General features: G+C 32.9%; 1 protein-coding gene across 1 annotated transcript; it reads right to left on the reverse strand.

Annotated features, from left to right (window-relative positions):
* Positions 1 to 1,680: 1,680 nt before the first annotated feature.
* LOC127087009 (interactor of constitutive active ROPs 3) lies at positions 1,681 to 3,395 on the reverse strand. The gene is made up of 2 exons (XM_051027843.1): positions 3,135 to 3,395; positions 1,681 to 3,044 (listed from the first exon to the last, which is right to left on the reverse strand). Exon 2 carries the CDS (start codon positions 2,956 to 2,958, stop codon positions 1,837 to 1,839), a length of 1,122 nt encoding a protein of 373 aa, XP_050883800.1. The 5' UTR covers positions 2,959 to 3,044; positions 3,135 to 3,395; the 3' UTR covers positions 1,681 to 1,836.
* Positions 3,396 to 12,200: the final 8,805 nt, after the last annotated feature.

Raw genomic sequence — 12,200 nt, forward strand, 5'->3', positions numbered from 1 at the left:
TATTTCACTATGATATTTCTAGCATTTAGTTGGTTTAATTTTTATATTTATTTTATTTTTAAGTCATTCTTTTGTGATGAATTTCTTTATATTTAACTATCACATATATTCTACCATTTAGTTTCTTATTTGGGATAAATTTCTTTTACATAGTTTTGAAATTGATCATTTAGAGTGTACTTTTATATTTTAATTTTTACATTTATTTATAAATTGTTGAATTGAACCAATTCATAAACGAGGAGTTAAAAGAACATAAAATGTGTAGATTCGAAATAGTATATACAAGTATAATATAAATAAGATGTTTTGTAGTGGCGTTAATATATTGTTTGAAAGGAAAATGGACAAGGTAAATATTTCTTCCTCATATATTATTCTAGTCATAGAATTAAGGTTATGAATAAGTAGTAGAGATTCTTATCTTTTAAAAAGAATTCATAGTTTAGAGAAACTTGCATTATGAATTGCATTATTTATAAGTACAAAATCTATGAAAAAAAATCGTGATGTAAATGTGCGCTATAATGTATATCAACTCATCTTATTGTCTTTGTGATAATTGATATTTATTATATTGATTGATGTAATCATCTTCTATTTTAATTTTTTGGACTTAATTATATTGATATTTTCTTCCACAACCGTGCTTTCCAAGTTACTCTGAACATTTGATCCTAGATAAGAATGGAAGTAAAATCACCCTCTTTAACTTTGTGTCGCATGCATTTACCATCCTTGACCAAGAGTTTACAAAATTGATTCTTCACTATTTCTGTCATGATTTTCTGCAAAATATTCCTATTCTAAATTTGATAAATGACCTTCACCTCAATTCTCTCACATCTAAAACCTTGTTCGCGTCAATTCTCTCACATTCTTCAAGTTTTCAATGTAATTCCTCTAAAAAAAAAAAGAAAATTTAAATATAATTTTATTTGGTAAAGTTTAATCATTAGAGATGTGTGCATGTTAAAAAAAGTATAATCAGGATAACCATGTATTTGAAGAATTGTTTGAGATGTTTAGGATTGTTGAAGGTGTTTAGAGTTAGCTCATACAAGTGATGAAGACTTTCAATAGTAAAACAACTTCTCTTCAAAACTTTTGATACACAAAATTGTTTAAAATTCTCTCAACTCTCAATACAAAATCAGATGTCTTCAAGAAAAAAAAAAAAATCTAAACTTAAACTATTCAAATGGGTAAAATACTCTCTATAAAGTGGATTCCAAAATTCTTTTTTCGAAATCCAATTTAATTGGTCCTGACCCATTTACTTTGGTCTACATGTTTTTGGCCCACTTTATTTATTTATTTATTTTTCATTTTTATTGTTTTTGTGTCTTTTTTGTTTTTAACCCAGTTTTAATTAGTCCTGCCTCATTTCCTATCAAACAAAAAAATAGTCAAAGCATAAACAAACAAAAAATGTTGTTAGTTTCATAAAACAACTTCTGCAGTTAACATTGTGCCACGGCAGAAAAGGAGGCATCATAAATCCATTATAATAATGAAAAAATATGACTCACAATTTTTCCTATACTTGCAACATATGATTAATTCCACATAAAATTATGATTAATTCAATTGATCAGACCAATTTAAATTGCATTTATAATTATGAAATTCTAGTTAATTATGTACTTGAATTAATCACAATTTTTTACTATGAGTAGATGACATTCAACAACTTAATCTAAATTATCAAACAATGTTCACAAAACAGGTTCAAATCTATGGCAGCACAGCACTTACATAGCAAAAAGGAATTGCACAACAAAAAATTCCAGCAACAACTTACTGGGCAGTGAATTCGAAAAGCACTTCTATGAATCAACCAGTGATTTTCTGAGGCTTTTTCCACAAGTCACCAATCTTTTTCAACACATTCCCATTTTTCTTTCTTTGTAAATCACTCCAATCATCAATCTCTTCATAAAAGTTTGAGTACTTATTACTCTTCATCACCCTGCTGTTGTAGCAGTTATCCATAGACATCGACCTCTCCGCAATGTTCCCATTTTTTCCTGCCGAAAACATAGCAGCAGCTGTCTCCGCAGCCTTCCTCCACTGATCACATTGCACTTTGATTCTCTTCAATTCAGCTTCTTTTTCCGTATTCGCCGCTCGTGCTGCTTCGAGCATCTCAGTCACTCTTTCCGCCTTGTTATTGCTCCTCTCTGCCTCCTCAATCATTATCTTAAGTTTTGCAAAAGCGTCGCGTTCTGCGGCCTTGGCCGCCCCTATTTCGGCTGCAACTTCATCGCTCATCATACCAACATGTGAGAATGTGAACCTCTTATTGATTTCCATCTTCAGAATTTCATTCTCTTCTGATATACTTTGCAATGTCGTCTCTTTATCCATCATTTCACCCTTCATTACCGCAACACATTCGTCTAACCTCTTAAGTTCCTCCTTAAGTTCGCGTTCCTTCGAGTTCAATTTCCCATTCTCATATTCAATACCCTGCAACTCATTTTCCTTATCCAACAATTTCTCCTTCAACTCCTCAATTTCATTTTTCTGTCTTTCCAGTTCTGATTCCCTCTGACTCGATTCCGATTTTATCCGTTCGATAAACTCGTAAGCATTTCTAATCTTCACTGTGTTCTGAATCTGTTCTTCCTGAAATTTAATCTCGGCAATCTCAATCGCAGACCTAAGTAATTCAACCTCAGATCTCAAAGAACGAAACTCGATTTCAATATGATTAGTACTATCTCCCTTTCCCAATCTTTCCGCTTCTATTTTCAAATTACTGTCGAGTGAAACCTCGCGTGTTCTAGACTCGTCTAACTCTAAAGCAGAAGAGTTGTATCCATGCACAGCTTTTGCAGCATCAGCTCTCAAGAACTCTACCGTTCTTTTCGCTGCCTCGAGCTGTCGCAGAGTCTCATTCACCAAAGGTTTAGCCTGAACCGACTCTTTGCAATCTTGGAGCTGGTTTTTCATGTTGTTCACAAGAGAAACTGATTCCGATAACTCGTGCTTCCGGTATATGCCTTCTCGCAATTACCAAACGATTCAAACGATTCAAGCTGCTTATTTCATGATTCAGACACTCATTTTGAGTGAATTAAATCAATGAAAATAAAAAGATAGAAGGTTGAAAAAACAAGAAATAATACCTCCGGTGGCGGAGTTGTGGAAGATCTACGATCGGAGAGTGGTGAAGAAGGCCGGAGACGGTGGGTGTGAGGCAGTTGAAATGTGAAAATAAGAACTGATTTGTGTGATACGATACGAGTGTAACGGAACAATTGTAAATAGTAGTAGTAGTAGTAGGAAGAAGCATTAAAGAGGGTGTAATAAGTGGTTCGGTTCGGTATTTATATAAAGGAAAAGCAGTGTCTTTAAATCACTTCGAAACCTGAACCTCCTCCTATTCAATGCATCTCTTTATAGACAAGTACTGGTAGGTCATTCTATATACCCACCTAAGTTACACCTACAAGGCTTTTAAATACTGCTGTCGCATCAACATTTTTTTTTATATAGTGTAATACATCAACTTAATCGCATTCACTTTGCAATTTTTGATGTATTCCGTTAAATTAGATTGTAATTTTCAAATTAGTAGTATAACAGTAGTTGTGTGATGATATTATTAAACTTTAAAATGATTGAGTATTTGTATATGCTTGAGTTAATACAATGAAATCGTGTCAGAATATAAACGTTACTAGGAGTGTATTATAACAACCATTCCTACCTGAAATCTATAAGAGCAACTCGTGCAACACATCGAGTTTTTCTTCAAATACCCTTCTTTTTAAAAAAAATTCCCAATATGCCCCACTTTGAAAATCATTTCCCAATCTATCCCTTTTTCAGTTGGGGCTCGTCACTTGAAGTGACGAGGGGATGAAGAATTTTTTTTGCTTTGTAGGCTCGTCACTTGAAGTGACGAGGTGTTGAAGAATTTTGTGTTTTTTATTTTTTAATATTTTAAATAGTTTATTAAATACCAATAATAATTAATATAATTGATTTTTAATTATTAATTTTATATTTAATTAATATAATTGATTTAATTAAAAATAATAATATTTTTTTTATAAAAAAATATTTAAAATAAATAGTAAATAATTATAGTTTTTCTTGATAATAAAAAATTGTGATATTATTATTTTTGATTAAATTAATAATAAAAATGAATAATATTTAGAATATTAATAATAGAAATAATTGGTTTTTTTTAAGAATTTCAATGGAAGAAATACATTATTTGATTATAAGATGCCAAAAATATATAAATAATTATATAATTTTTTTTATGATCATATATCAATTGTGAGTTTTTCATATCATATCACAATTTTAATAATATTTAATTCATATATTACATATATATTTAAGAATAAGATGAACATAAATTGCATTTAATTCTATTTATTCTAAATTCCATTTAATACCATTGATATTTTTAATGTTCCACAAAAAGTCCAATCATTATTATATATTTTCTTATGATAAATTTAATATCATTAATTATATATTAATATATTTTATTATTTATAATTTTTTATAACACTGTGTTGTGTGCTCTCCATGACAACTATAAATCAATTCCTAATTTCTTTTTGAGAATTTAACACTATGTTATGTGCTCTCTATGATATTATTATCCCTTAATGTTATTATCATAGCAATATTATTACAACAATCATCAATGATCATCATTTATAACTTACATATAATTCGTATATTGTAATAAAATTAACATTTACAATTATTAATGATATAGTTTAATAATTAATTCATGATTACTTTATTTTAAAATAAAAAAATATTTATTTACTAATAATTAAAATATATGTAATATTTATTCAAAATTTCTTATTTTTCCAGTAAATACATACTTTTGTCTTATTTACATCAAAGACATAAATTTCTCCCCTCAAATATATAAAAAAATTTAAATAATTTCAATAAGTTTTACAGCCTATATAAATGTTAATTTAGTAAAAAAAAAGTAATTGGATAATTTAATAATTTAATAATATTTATTTAATCATTTTTATAAAATAATTAGTCAAAAATTATATTTCTTTCACTAATTATTTAATTTTTTATTGTATCTTTTTCCAATCTCAGTCTTCTAATATTGTGTCATATTCTATTATTATTTGATTATATAACTATATAACTCACATAATTAATAAGATGCCAAAAAATATATAAATAATTATATAATTTTTTTTATAATCATATATCAGTTGTGAGTTTTTCATATTATATCACAATTTTAATAATATTTAATTCATATATTACATATATATTTAAGAATAAGATGAACATAAATTGCATTTAATACTATTTATTCTAAATTCCATTTAATACCATTGATATTTTTAATGTTCCACAAAAAGTCCAATCATTATTATATATTTTCTTATGATAAATTTAATGTCATTAATTATGTATTGATTATTTTTAATTAAATCAATTATATTAATTAAATATAGAATTAATAATTAAAAATCAATTATATTAATTATTATTGGTATTAATAAACTATTTAAAATATTAAAAAATAAAAAACACAAAATTCTTCAACACCTCGTCACTTCAAGTGACGAGCCTACAAAGCAAAAAAAATTCTTCATCCCCTCGTCACTTCAAGTGACGAGCCCCAACTGGAAAAGGGGGTAGATTGGGAAATGATTTTCAAAGTGGGATATATTGGGATTTTTTTTTAAAAAGAAGGGCATTTGAAGCAAAAACTCCAACACATCATAGTTATTGTATTGAACTCAATAATACACATTAATTTAAAACAACTTTTTTAATTTGTATTTCACCAATGCAAGTTATATTAAATCTCACAATTTTATATGTTGATCTTTGCTAAAATATTAATTGCTTAATCCCTCAAAAGTTAGTCATGTGGAATTATAATAGGTAAAGAATTTTGGTGTTTTAGATATATTTAAGGGAGGTAAGGAGAGACCGTCATTATTGGGATGTCAAGGTCTTTTCATCTTTCTCTATTATTTTTCCTTTTTTTTTCTCTCTTTTTCACCTTGATCTCTTCTATACATTGTCTCTAGTAATTATGATTGCAATAGGTTTAATGGTTTTTAAATTAGTATAATTGTTTAATATGTTACTTTTATCAATAAATTTAATACCACTATAGATCGGTAATTATTGTTTGATCCTTGTGATTTTGTAACAGCGAAATATTATTTAGGTGTGCCATCAAGAATCCGAGATGAGTCTATCCTAGCTACGTAAGTCATCACGGCCATATCAAAATCCGAGATGCACACTCGACTTTAAGAATTTTGGATGTACATAAGTCCCCCATCATGAGGCTCAACAAAATGAAGTGTTCAGACGGAGAGTCCCGAAATTCTTTATTCTTGAATGAGTTGTACTTCCATCCGATTTAGTTTTATGGGGAAATCAATCGCCATCATGACTCTAGTTTGACAGGATTTCCAAACCATTTATAGACATAGAGAAGTCGGAGAGCCTTAGTGGGATCTCGACTCGTTGTCATCGTAGAACCCGGTTGGTTTCAGACATAGAGAAATCGGTGAGTCCCAGTGGAATCTCATCCAGTTGTCTCCATAGAACCCAATAGGTTCTAGACATAGAGAAGTCAAATAGTCCTAATGGGATCTCGAGCAATTGTCGTCGTAGAACCCGGTAGGTTCTAAACATAGAGAAGTCGGAGAGCCCCAGTGGGATCTCGACTAGTTGTTGTCGTAGAACCTGATAAGTTCTAGACATAGAGAAGTCAGAGAGCCCTAGTGGGATCTTGACCCAGTTGTCTTTGTAGAACCCGATAGGTTCTAGACATAGAGAAGTCCGATAACTCTAGTGGAATCTCGACTAATTATTATCGTAGAACCCATTAGGTTCTAGACATAGAGAAGTCGGAGAGTCCAAGTAGGATCTCGACCAGTTCCCACTGTAGAACCCGATAGGTTCTAGACATAGAGAAGTCAGAGAGCCCCAATGGGATCTTGACCAGTTGACTTTTTGTTTTAACTACACTAACACTTGGCCTTGTTATTTGAATCGTGATAGCCCATGTGGGTTTTCAAATACTAATAGTAACCAAATCCTGAAAGATTCAGATGTTCATATGTTGGCCAATTCCGAATATAGCTTACTTTATTCTATACATGACCTAGATGAGTTGGGGTCCAATGCTCGAGAATCTTTGGTGTAATTAAAATCATAGATTGTCTCATCGGAGCATTGGTTCACAGTCGTTTGTCGTTAGTCATCCTTTACAGATGCATTTTGTAATGTTTTGGACATTTTCCTGATCCTTTGACAATAATATTAAAGCCCTCATGAGATTGTTTTAGTTTGTGACCATGTTAGTCCTTTTAGAATTATTATGTAGCCCTAATACGCTTTATTCTTTTGATAACAATTGATTTGTTCAAATGCAAATCAAATAAAATGGTCGGCCCCAAGCGAGTCTTAGTTTATATTTAGTTGAGGTTTGTACCGTATAGGTTTAAAGCCCTAGCGAGTCGGACCTTAATAATTGATGGGTCTCATCATTTGAAACACAGACCGACCAATCCCAGGTGGGTCCGTGTTTGGCTGGGGATAAGGTAACCAAACTGCTTAAGGTTAGAGGTATGTTAATTTGAACGGGATGCCGGATGTATATTAACTTGGGATTTAATTTAAGGTTAGAGGTTTCAGTTAACATAACCCGGTCAGAGGTTTTCAATTTACTTGACCGATTTCCCAGGGGTTTCAATTTACTTAGACTTTAAATTTGGTCAGATATTTCAATTAACATAACCCGGTCAGAGGTTTCTATTACTTGATCGATTTTCTAGAGGTTCTTATTCACTTAGACTTTAAATTTGGTTAGAGGTTTCAATTAACATAAGATCATCAAGGGTTTCTATTTACTTGGCCGATTTTCCAGAGGTTCTTATTTACTTGGACTTTAAATTTGGTCAGAGATTTCAATTAACATAATCCGGTCAGAGGTTTCTATTTACTTAACAAATTTTCCAGAGGTTCTTATTTCCTTGGACTTTAAATCTGGTCAGAGGTATGTTAACTTGACCAAGCTAGAGGTATGTTAACTTAGTTGAGATTCCAGAGGCATATTAACTTGGGCTTTCGTTTAAGGTCATAGGTATGTTAATTTGATTGGGCCAGAGGTATGTTAACTTGACCGGTGTGTCCTTTGTAGAGGTCTTCGTCGTTCTCGGTTCCTACTTATGTTAGAGAGTAAGTATCTTTACGGACGTTGTACCTGATGAATAAAAATGATTAAAAACACAAACAATTCATAATACTCAAAAGGTGGTGTTGAATTTTGTATCAGATTGTTGTCCCGACGAGATCAATCGACTTCTCTTCTTCAACTTCCAATTTGTTTAATTTGTGTGTCATCTTGGTTTCTCTTGATCACAATATCTGATGTCCTCTTACTGAATATTCAAGTTCTTCGATAGGATATAATACCTTCCGACAATCACCCTGCATAATTTTAAGAGTTTAGAAAAGAGGAGGTGTGTCCCGCACTCGCCTGGGAAAGAAGCGACACCCATTGCCTAAAGTAAATTCTAAATAGATCATTAGTTACAAACGACATAGACATTAACTCGCCTTATCTGACAAAAATAATAATTATATGGGCACTTAAATAGTGCCTTAGACAAACATACGTCTGATGTTGGTTTGCCTATTACTGCAACGTATGGGCAGTCATTAGGTCTTAGTGTTTACAAGTGAATAATAATTATATGGGCACTTAAATAGTGCCTTAGACAAACACACGTCTGATGTTGGTTTGCCTATTAATGCAACGTATGGGCAGTCATTAGGTCTTAGTGTTTACAAGTGAACGCAACCTTTATATGCTTTGATATGTTTGTGATTGAATGTGGTTTAATTTTGTTGCTTTTTGATGTATACCACAACTATGTGCTAGACCTTCGAGTGCATGACAATTATGGAGAATTTTGAGTTTAGGAGAAAGATCAACCTTTACGCTTCAATTAATTTGGATATCCTCGTGTATACACTTTATAATGGAGTCATAGTTGAGTTGCACTTGCGGTTGATGTTTCCAAATTTTTGGTTCGATTAAAGATCTTGAGATAGCATCACTAAATCAACATCTAAACATTTAAGATGGTTGCTCGTTTTTCCTTCGATCAGGGTGACCCTTACAACATCTCTTCGTGATGCGTTGGAAGAAAACACACCTACTGAGTAGGTCAATAGGTTTGTCAATAACTTATTGTCGTTGCAGTACAAATCCATTAGCAATTGTAAGACTAATGCAGAAATCAGTCAAACATGACAACAATGCACTAAGCTACTTCTGATATTATATCAGTTGGTATCGTCCTATTAAAAAAAATTTCAATCGCTTTTCCTCCTAGGAAGCCATGTCCATGCGGTTGAAGATTGCTCCGTGCAATAGTTAGGATGCAGTTGTTATTTCCGACATCAATGGAGGAATCCCCGAACATGATAATTGTCAGAACCTTTGCATTGGCTTTACTTTTAATATAACTAATAGGATCATGTGTTCCTGCATGGTATATGTAATTTACAATCTACAGACCACTCATTAGAACAAACACATTAAACAAAACATCATGCATGAGATTTATATCAACTCCACAAACTCAATAATTAAGTTCCACCAAGTGTATCAGCCATTTATTCTTCTTTCAATCACAAAGCCCGCTCACATAAAATAGAAATAGGAGGATATATCATTAGCACCGGAAGACTTTCCAAGTATAAATACTAGAAAATATGCAACTTTGTAGCGATACTGTATCAATTTCACAATTGCAGAGAAACATGAAAATTATCATAATCCTGTCGAGGGGTATAAATACATATGTTGCACCTGAATGAGTGTTAGAGCAGTCTGGTACACGGAGTTTGGTCGATATTGTCGTTCCATGCTGCTTCTTTGTACTCAAACCGAGCTGCTAAGTTAGGTTTCGATGTTAGATCGGGAATGTTGTCACTCCCACTCCTACAGTTTTTCTGATACCGGGACACACATGCTCTTTGATTTACATCGTAAAGGCGCTCATTAATGGTTTAGGTAGATCTAAGTAGATAGGTACCCAGATTCCAAAGTTCATGTCGTTGGTTCTAAGGTCGTGGCACGCTAGTCATCAACTTTCTAGTGCTGAATTGTATGGCTTAGTTGGTGATGGTCCTTGGTGGTGAGTGTTGTGATGCCACCAACTTGAATCTCCACATGTTAATTAGCGGTAAACATGTATCATTAATTTCTTAATTAAAGGTTACAGACAAGATCAACTAGTGAATTCTAGGATACTGTGCTAAAATTCTAAATTCATGATTTTCTTTTAAGAAAGTGTGAAACTATAATCTCGACAAAAATAAAGCAAATGGTTGCAGTAAAGCAAAAGCGAAAAGAGAATGTTGAATGATGTGTAAACGAAAGTATTAGGATTAGAAAATTAAATTGAATTTAAAGACTTTTGTATTAAAGTAAAGCTTGGTGTTTCATGGTTCATACATTCTCTCAATGAAGATTCTTTACTTTTCTCTGATACTTCAAGCGTAAGTGAGATTCTGTATTAAAATGAACACCCTTAATTCTACAAATGAAATCCATGTATATACTAGTAAGACATAACTGCTCTCAATGTTCATATCTTTAGTTTTCGCCACGTAGAAGTCTGCATGCCTTTCGCTTGCATTTCCTCTACGTGTCATTCAGACTTTAACTCAAAAACCAATTATCATATTTGAATGTGATATCTGTGTGCCCAAATAATCGTTTCCTCGACGCATTTTTTGCTGTCGATAACTCTGTTGTCGAAATGTTACCACAATATTCCAAAAAAAATTAAATCCCAATTTCTCCTCACCTGGGAGCCAAAATCACGTATAAGTTATAAAAAGGTCAACATGTTTTTAACTTTGACCTGTTTGCCGAGGTATTTTCCTTTTTCGAAAACCCCAGCTAACAAATTGCCCCCCAAAAAGGCCTCTTTCGACGTACTTGGAGATAAGGGTTTTCTTGAACTGTTTGACATTATTAAGCTAATGAGCTGACGTCATAGTTATCATGAACTTTCTATCAACCGTCACCTTGAAAACATGCCTCTTCCATTATCCCATGACTCTCATTATCATGGCTCCAATTTCATAGGATGGCGTGTCTGCATGTAACAAATCATTTCGATCCTTCCTCTAAAATCATGCCACGTGCCACCTACTTTGCGTCATTTGTCAAGTGTAAATACTGAAGAGTATTTTGCTTCTTCACTATAAAGGAAAAGAAATAATCTTTGTCAAGTGTGAAAATTTATGACAAGTGACGCAAAGTAGGTGGCACGTGGTAGCGCTATTTGTCGCGTGCCACCTACTTTGCGCCATTTGTTCAAGAACTTACTCTTGATTCTCAATTACCTGAGCGTAGGAAAGCATGTTGGCCAAGCGCTACCACTTTAATGCTACGATGACTCCCTTTGGTAAACGGGCCCATGGTCTTGAATGGATTACCCGAGAGTTCCCAGCCATTGGTAAACATGAGGTTGAATCAAAGAAAATATGGACATCCTTCTTGACTCATCGACTCCTTTCAACTTGTCTTGGGACTTCAAAGGAAGTTGTGAAGATTCTCAATTACCAACTCAACCTGGTGCCGCGCCAGTTCGGGATTAGTCAAACCAAACCCAAATAATGTTTCAACCAAAACAGTGACTTGTGCCTCTATACAATCGAATACTCTGAAGATGGCTACCTTCGACAAATAACTCAACATGCCAGTGAGCGCCCCAAGTTGAATCCCTTTGTTTTCCAACCATCCTTTTACTGTACTCCAGAATTTGACACTTGGTGGAAGCCAAGGATTTCATGATTGCTACAACATTAAGCCAATATCTAAGTGATGCCTATTCTTCTTTGCAGCGAAAGTTCAAAAAAGGTAGAGATCGACACATTTTGGAGATCCAAACTTTCCAAAAATATTTTGAAACTGCGTATGACCCTAACGATCTTAGTCGGATGATCCGTGAAACAACGGTCACTTTAAAAGAAAAAATATCGACAAAGCTTTTACACTTACGCATTCATGATTACATAAAGGACAAGTATCCGTTTTCTCTAAAATTCCATCCTCCTAAATGGATCTGGCTTTCGCCCTCCTATTTCCGCGGTGGTTCGTTCGTGGGGAATTTCTGAAGGTACACAAG

This window comes from Lathyrus oleraceus, chromosome 5 (genome assembly GCF_024323335.1).
Source record: "Lathyrus oleraceus cultivar Zhongwan6 chromosome 5, CAAS_Psat_ZW6_1.0, whole genome shotgun sequence".
NCBI lineage: Eukaryota > Viridiplantae > Streptophyta > Magnoliopsida > Fabales > Fabaceae > Lathyrus > Lathyrus oleraceus.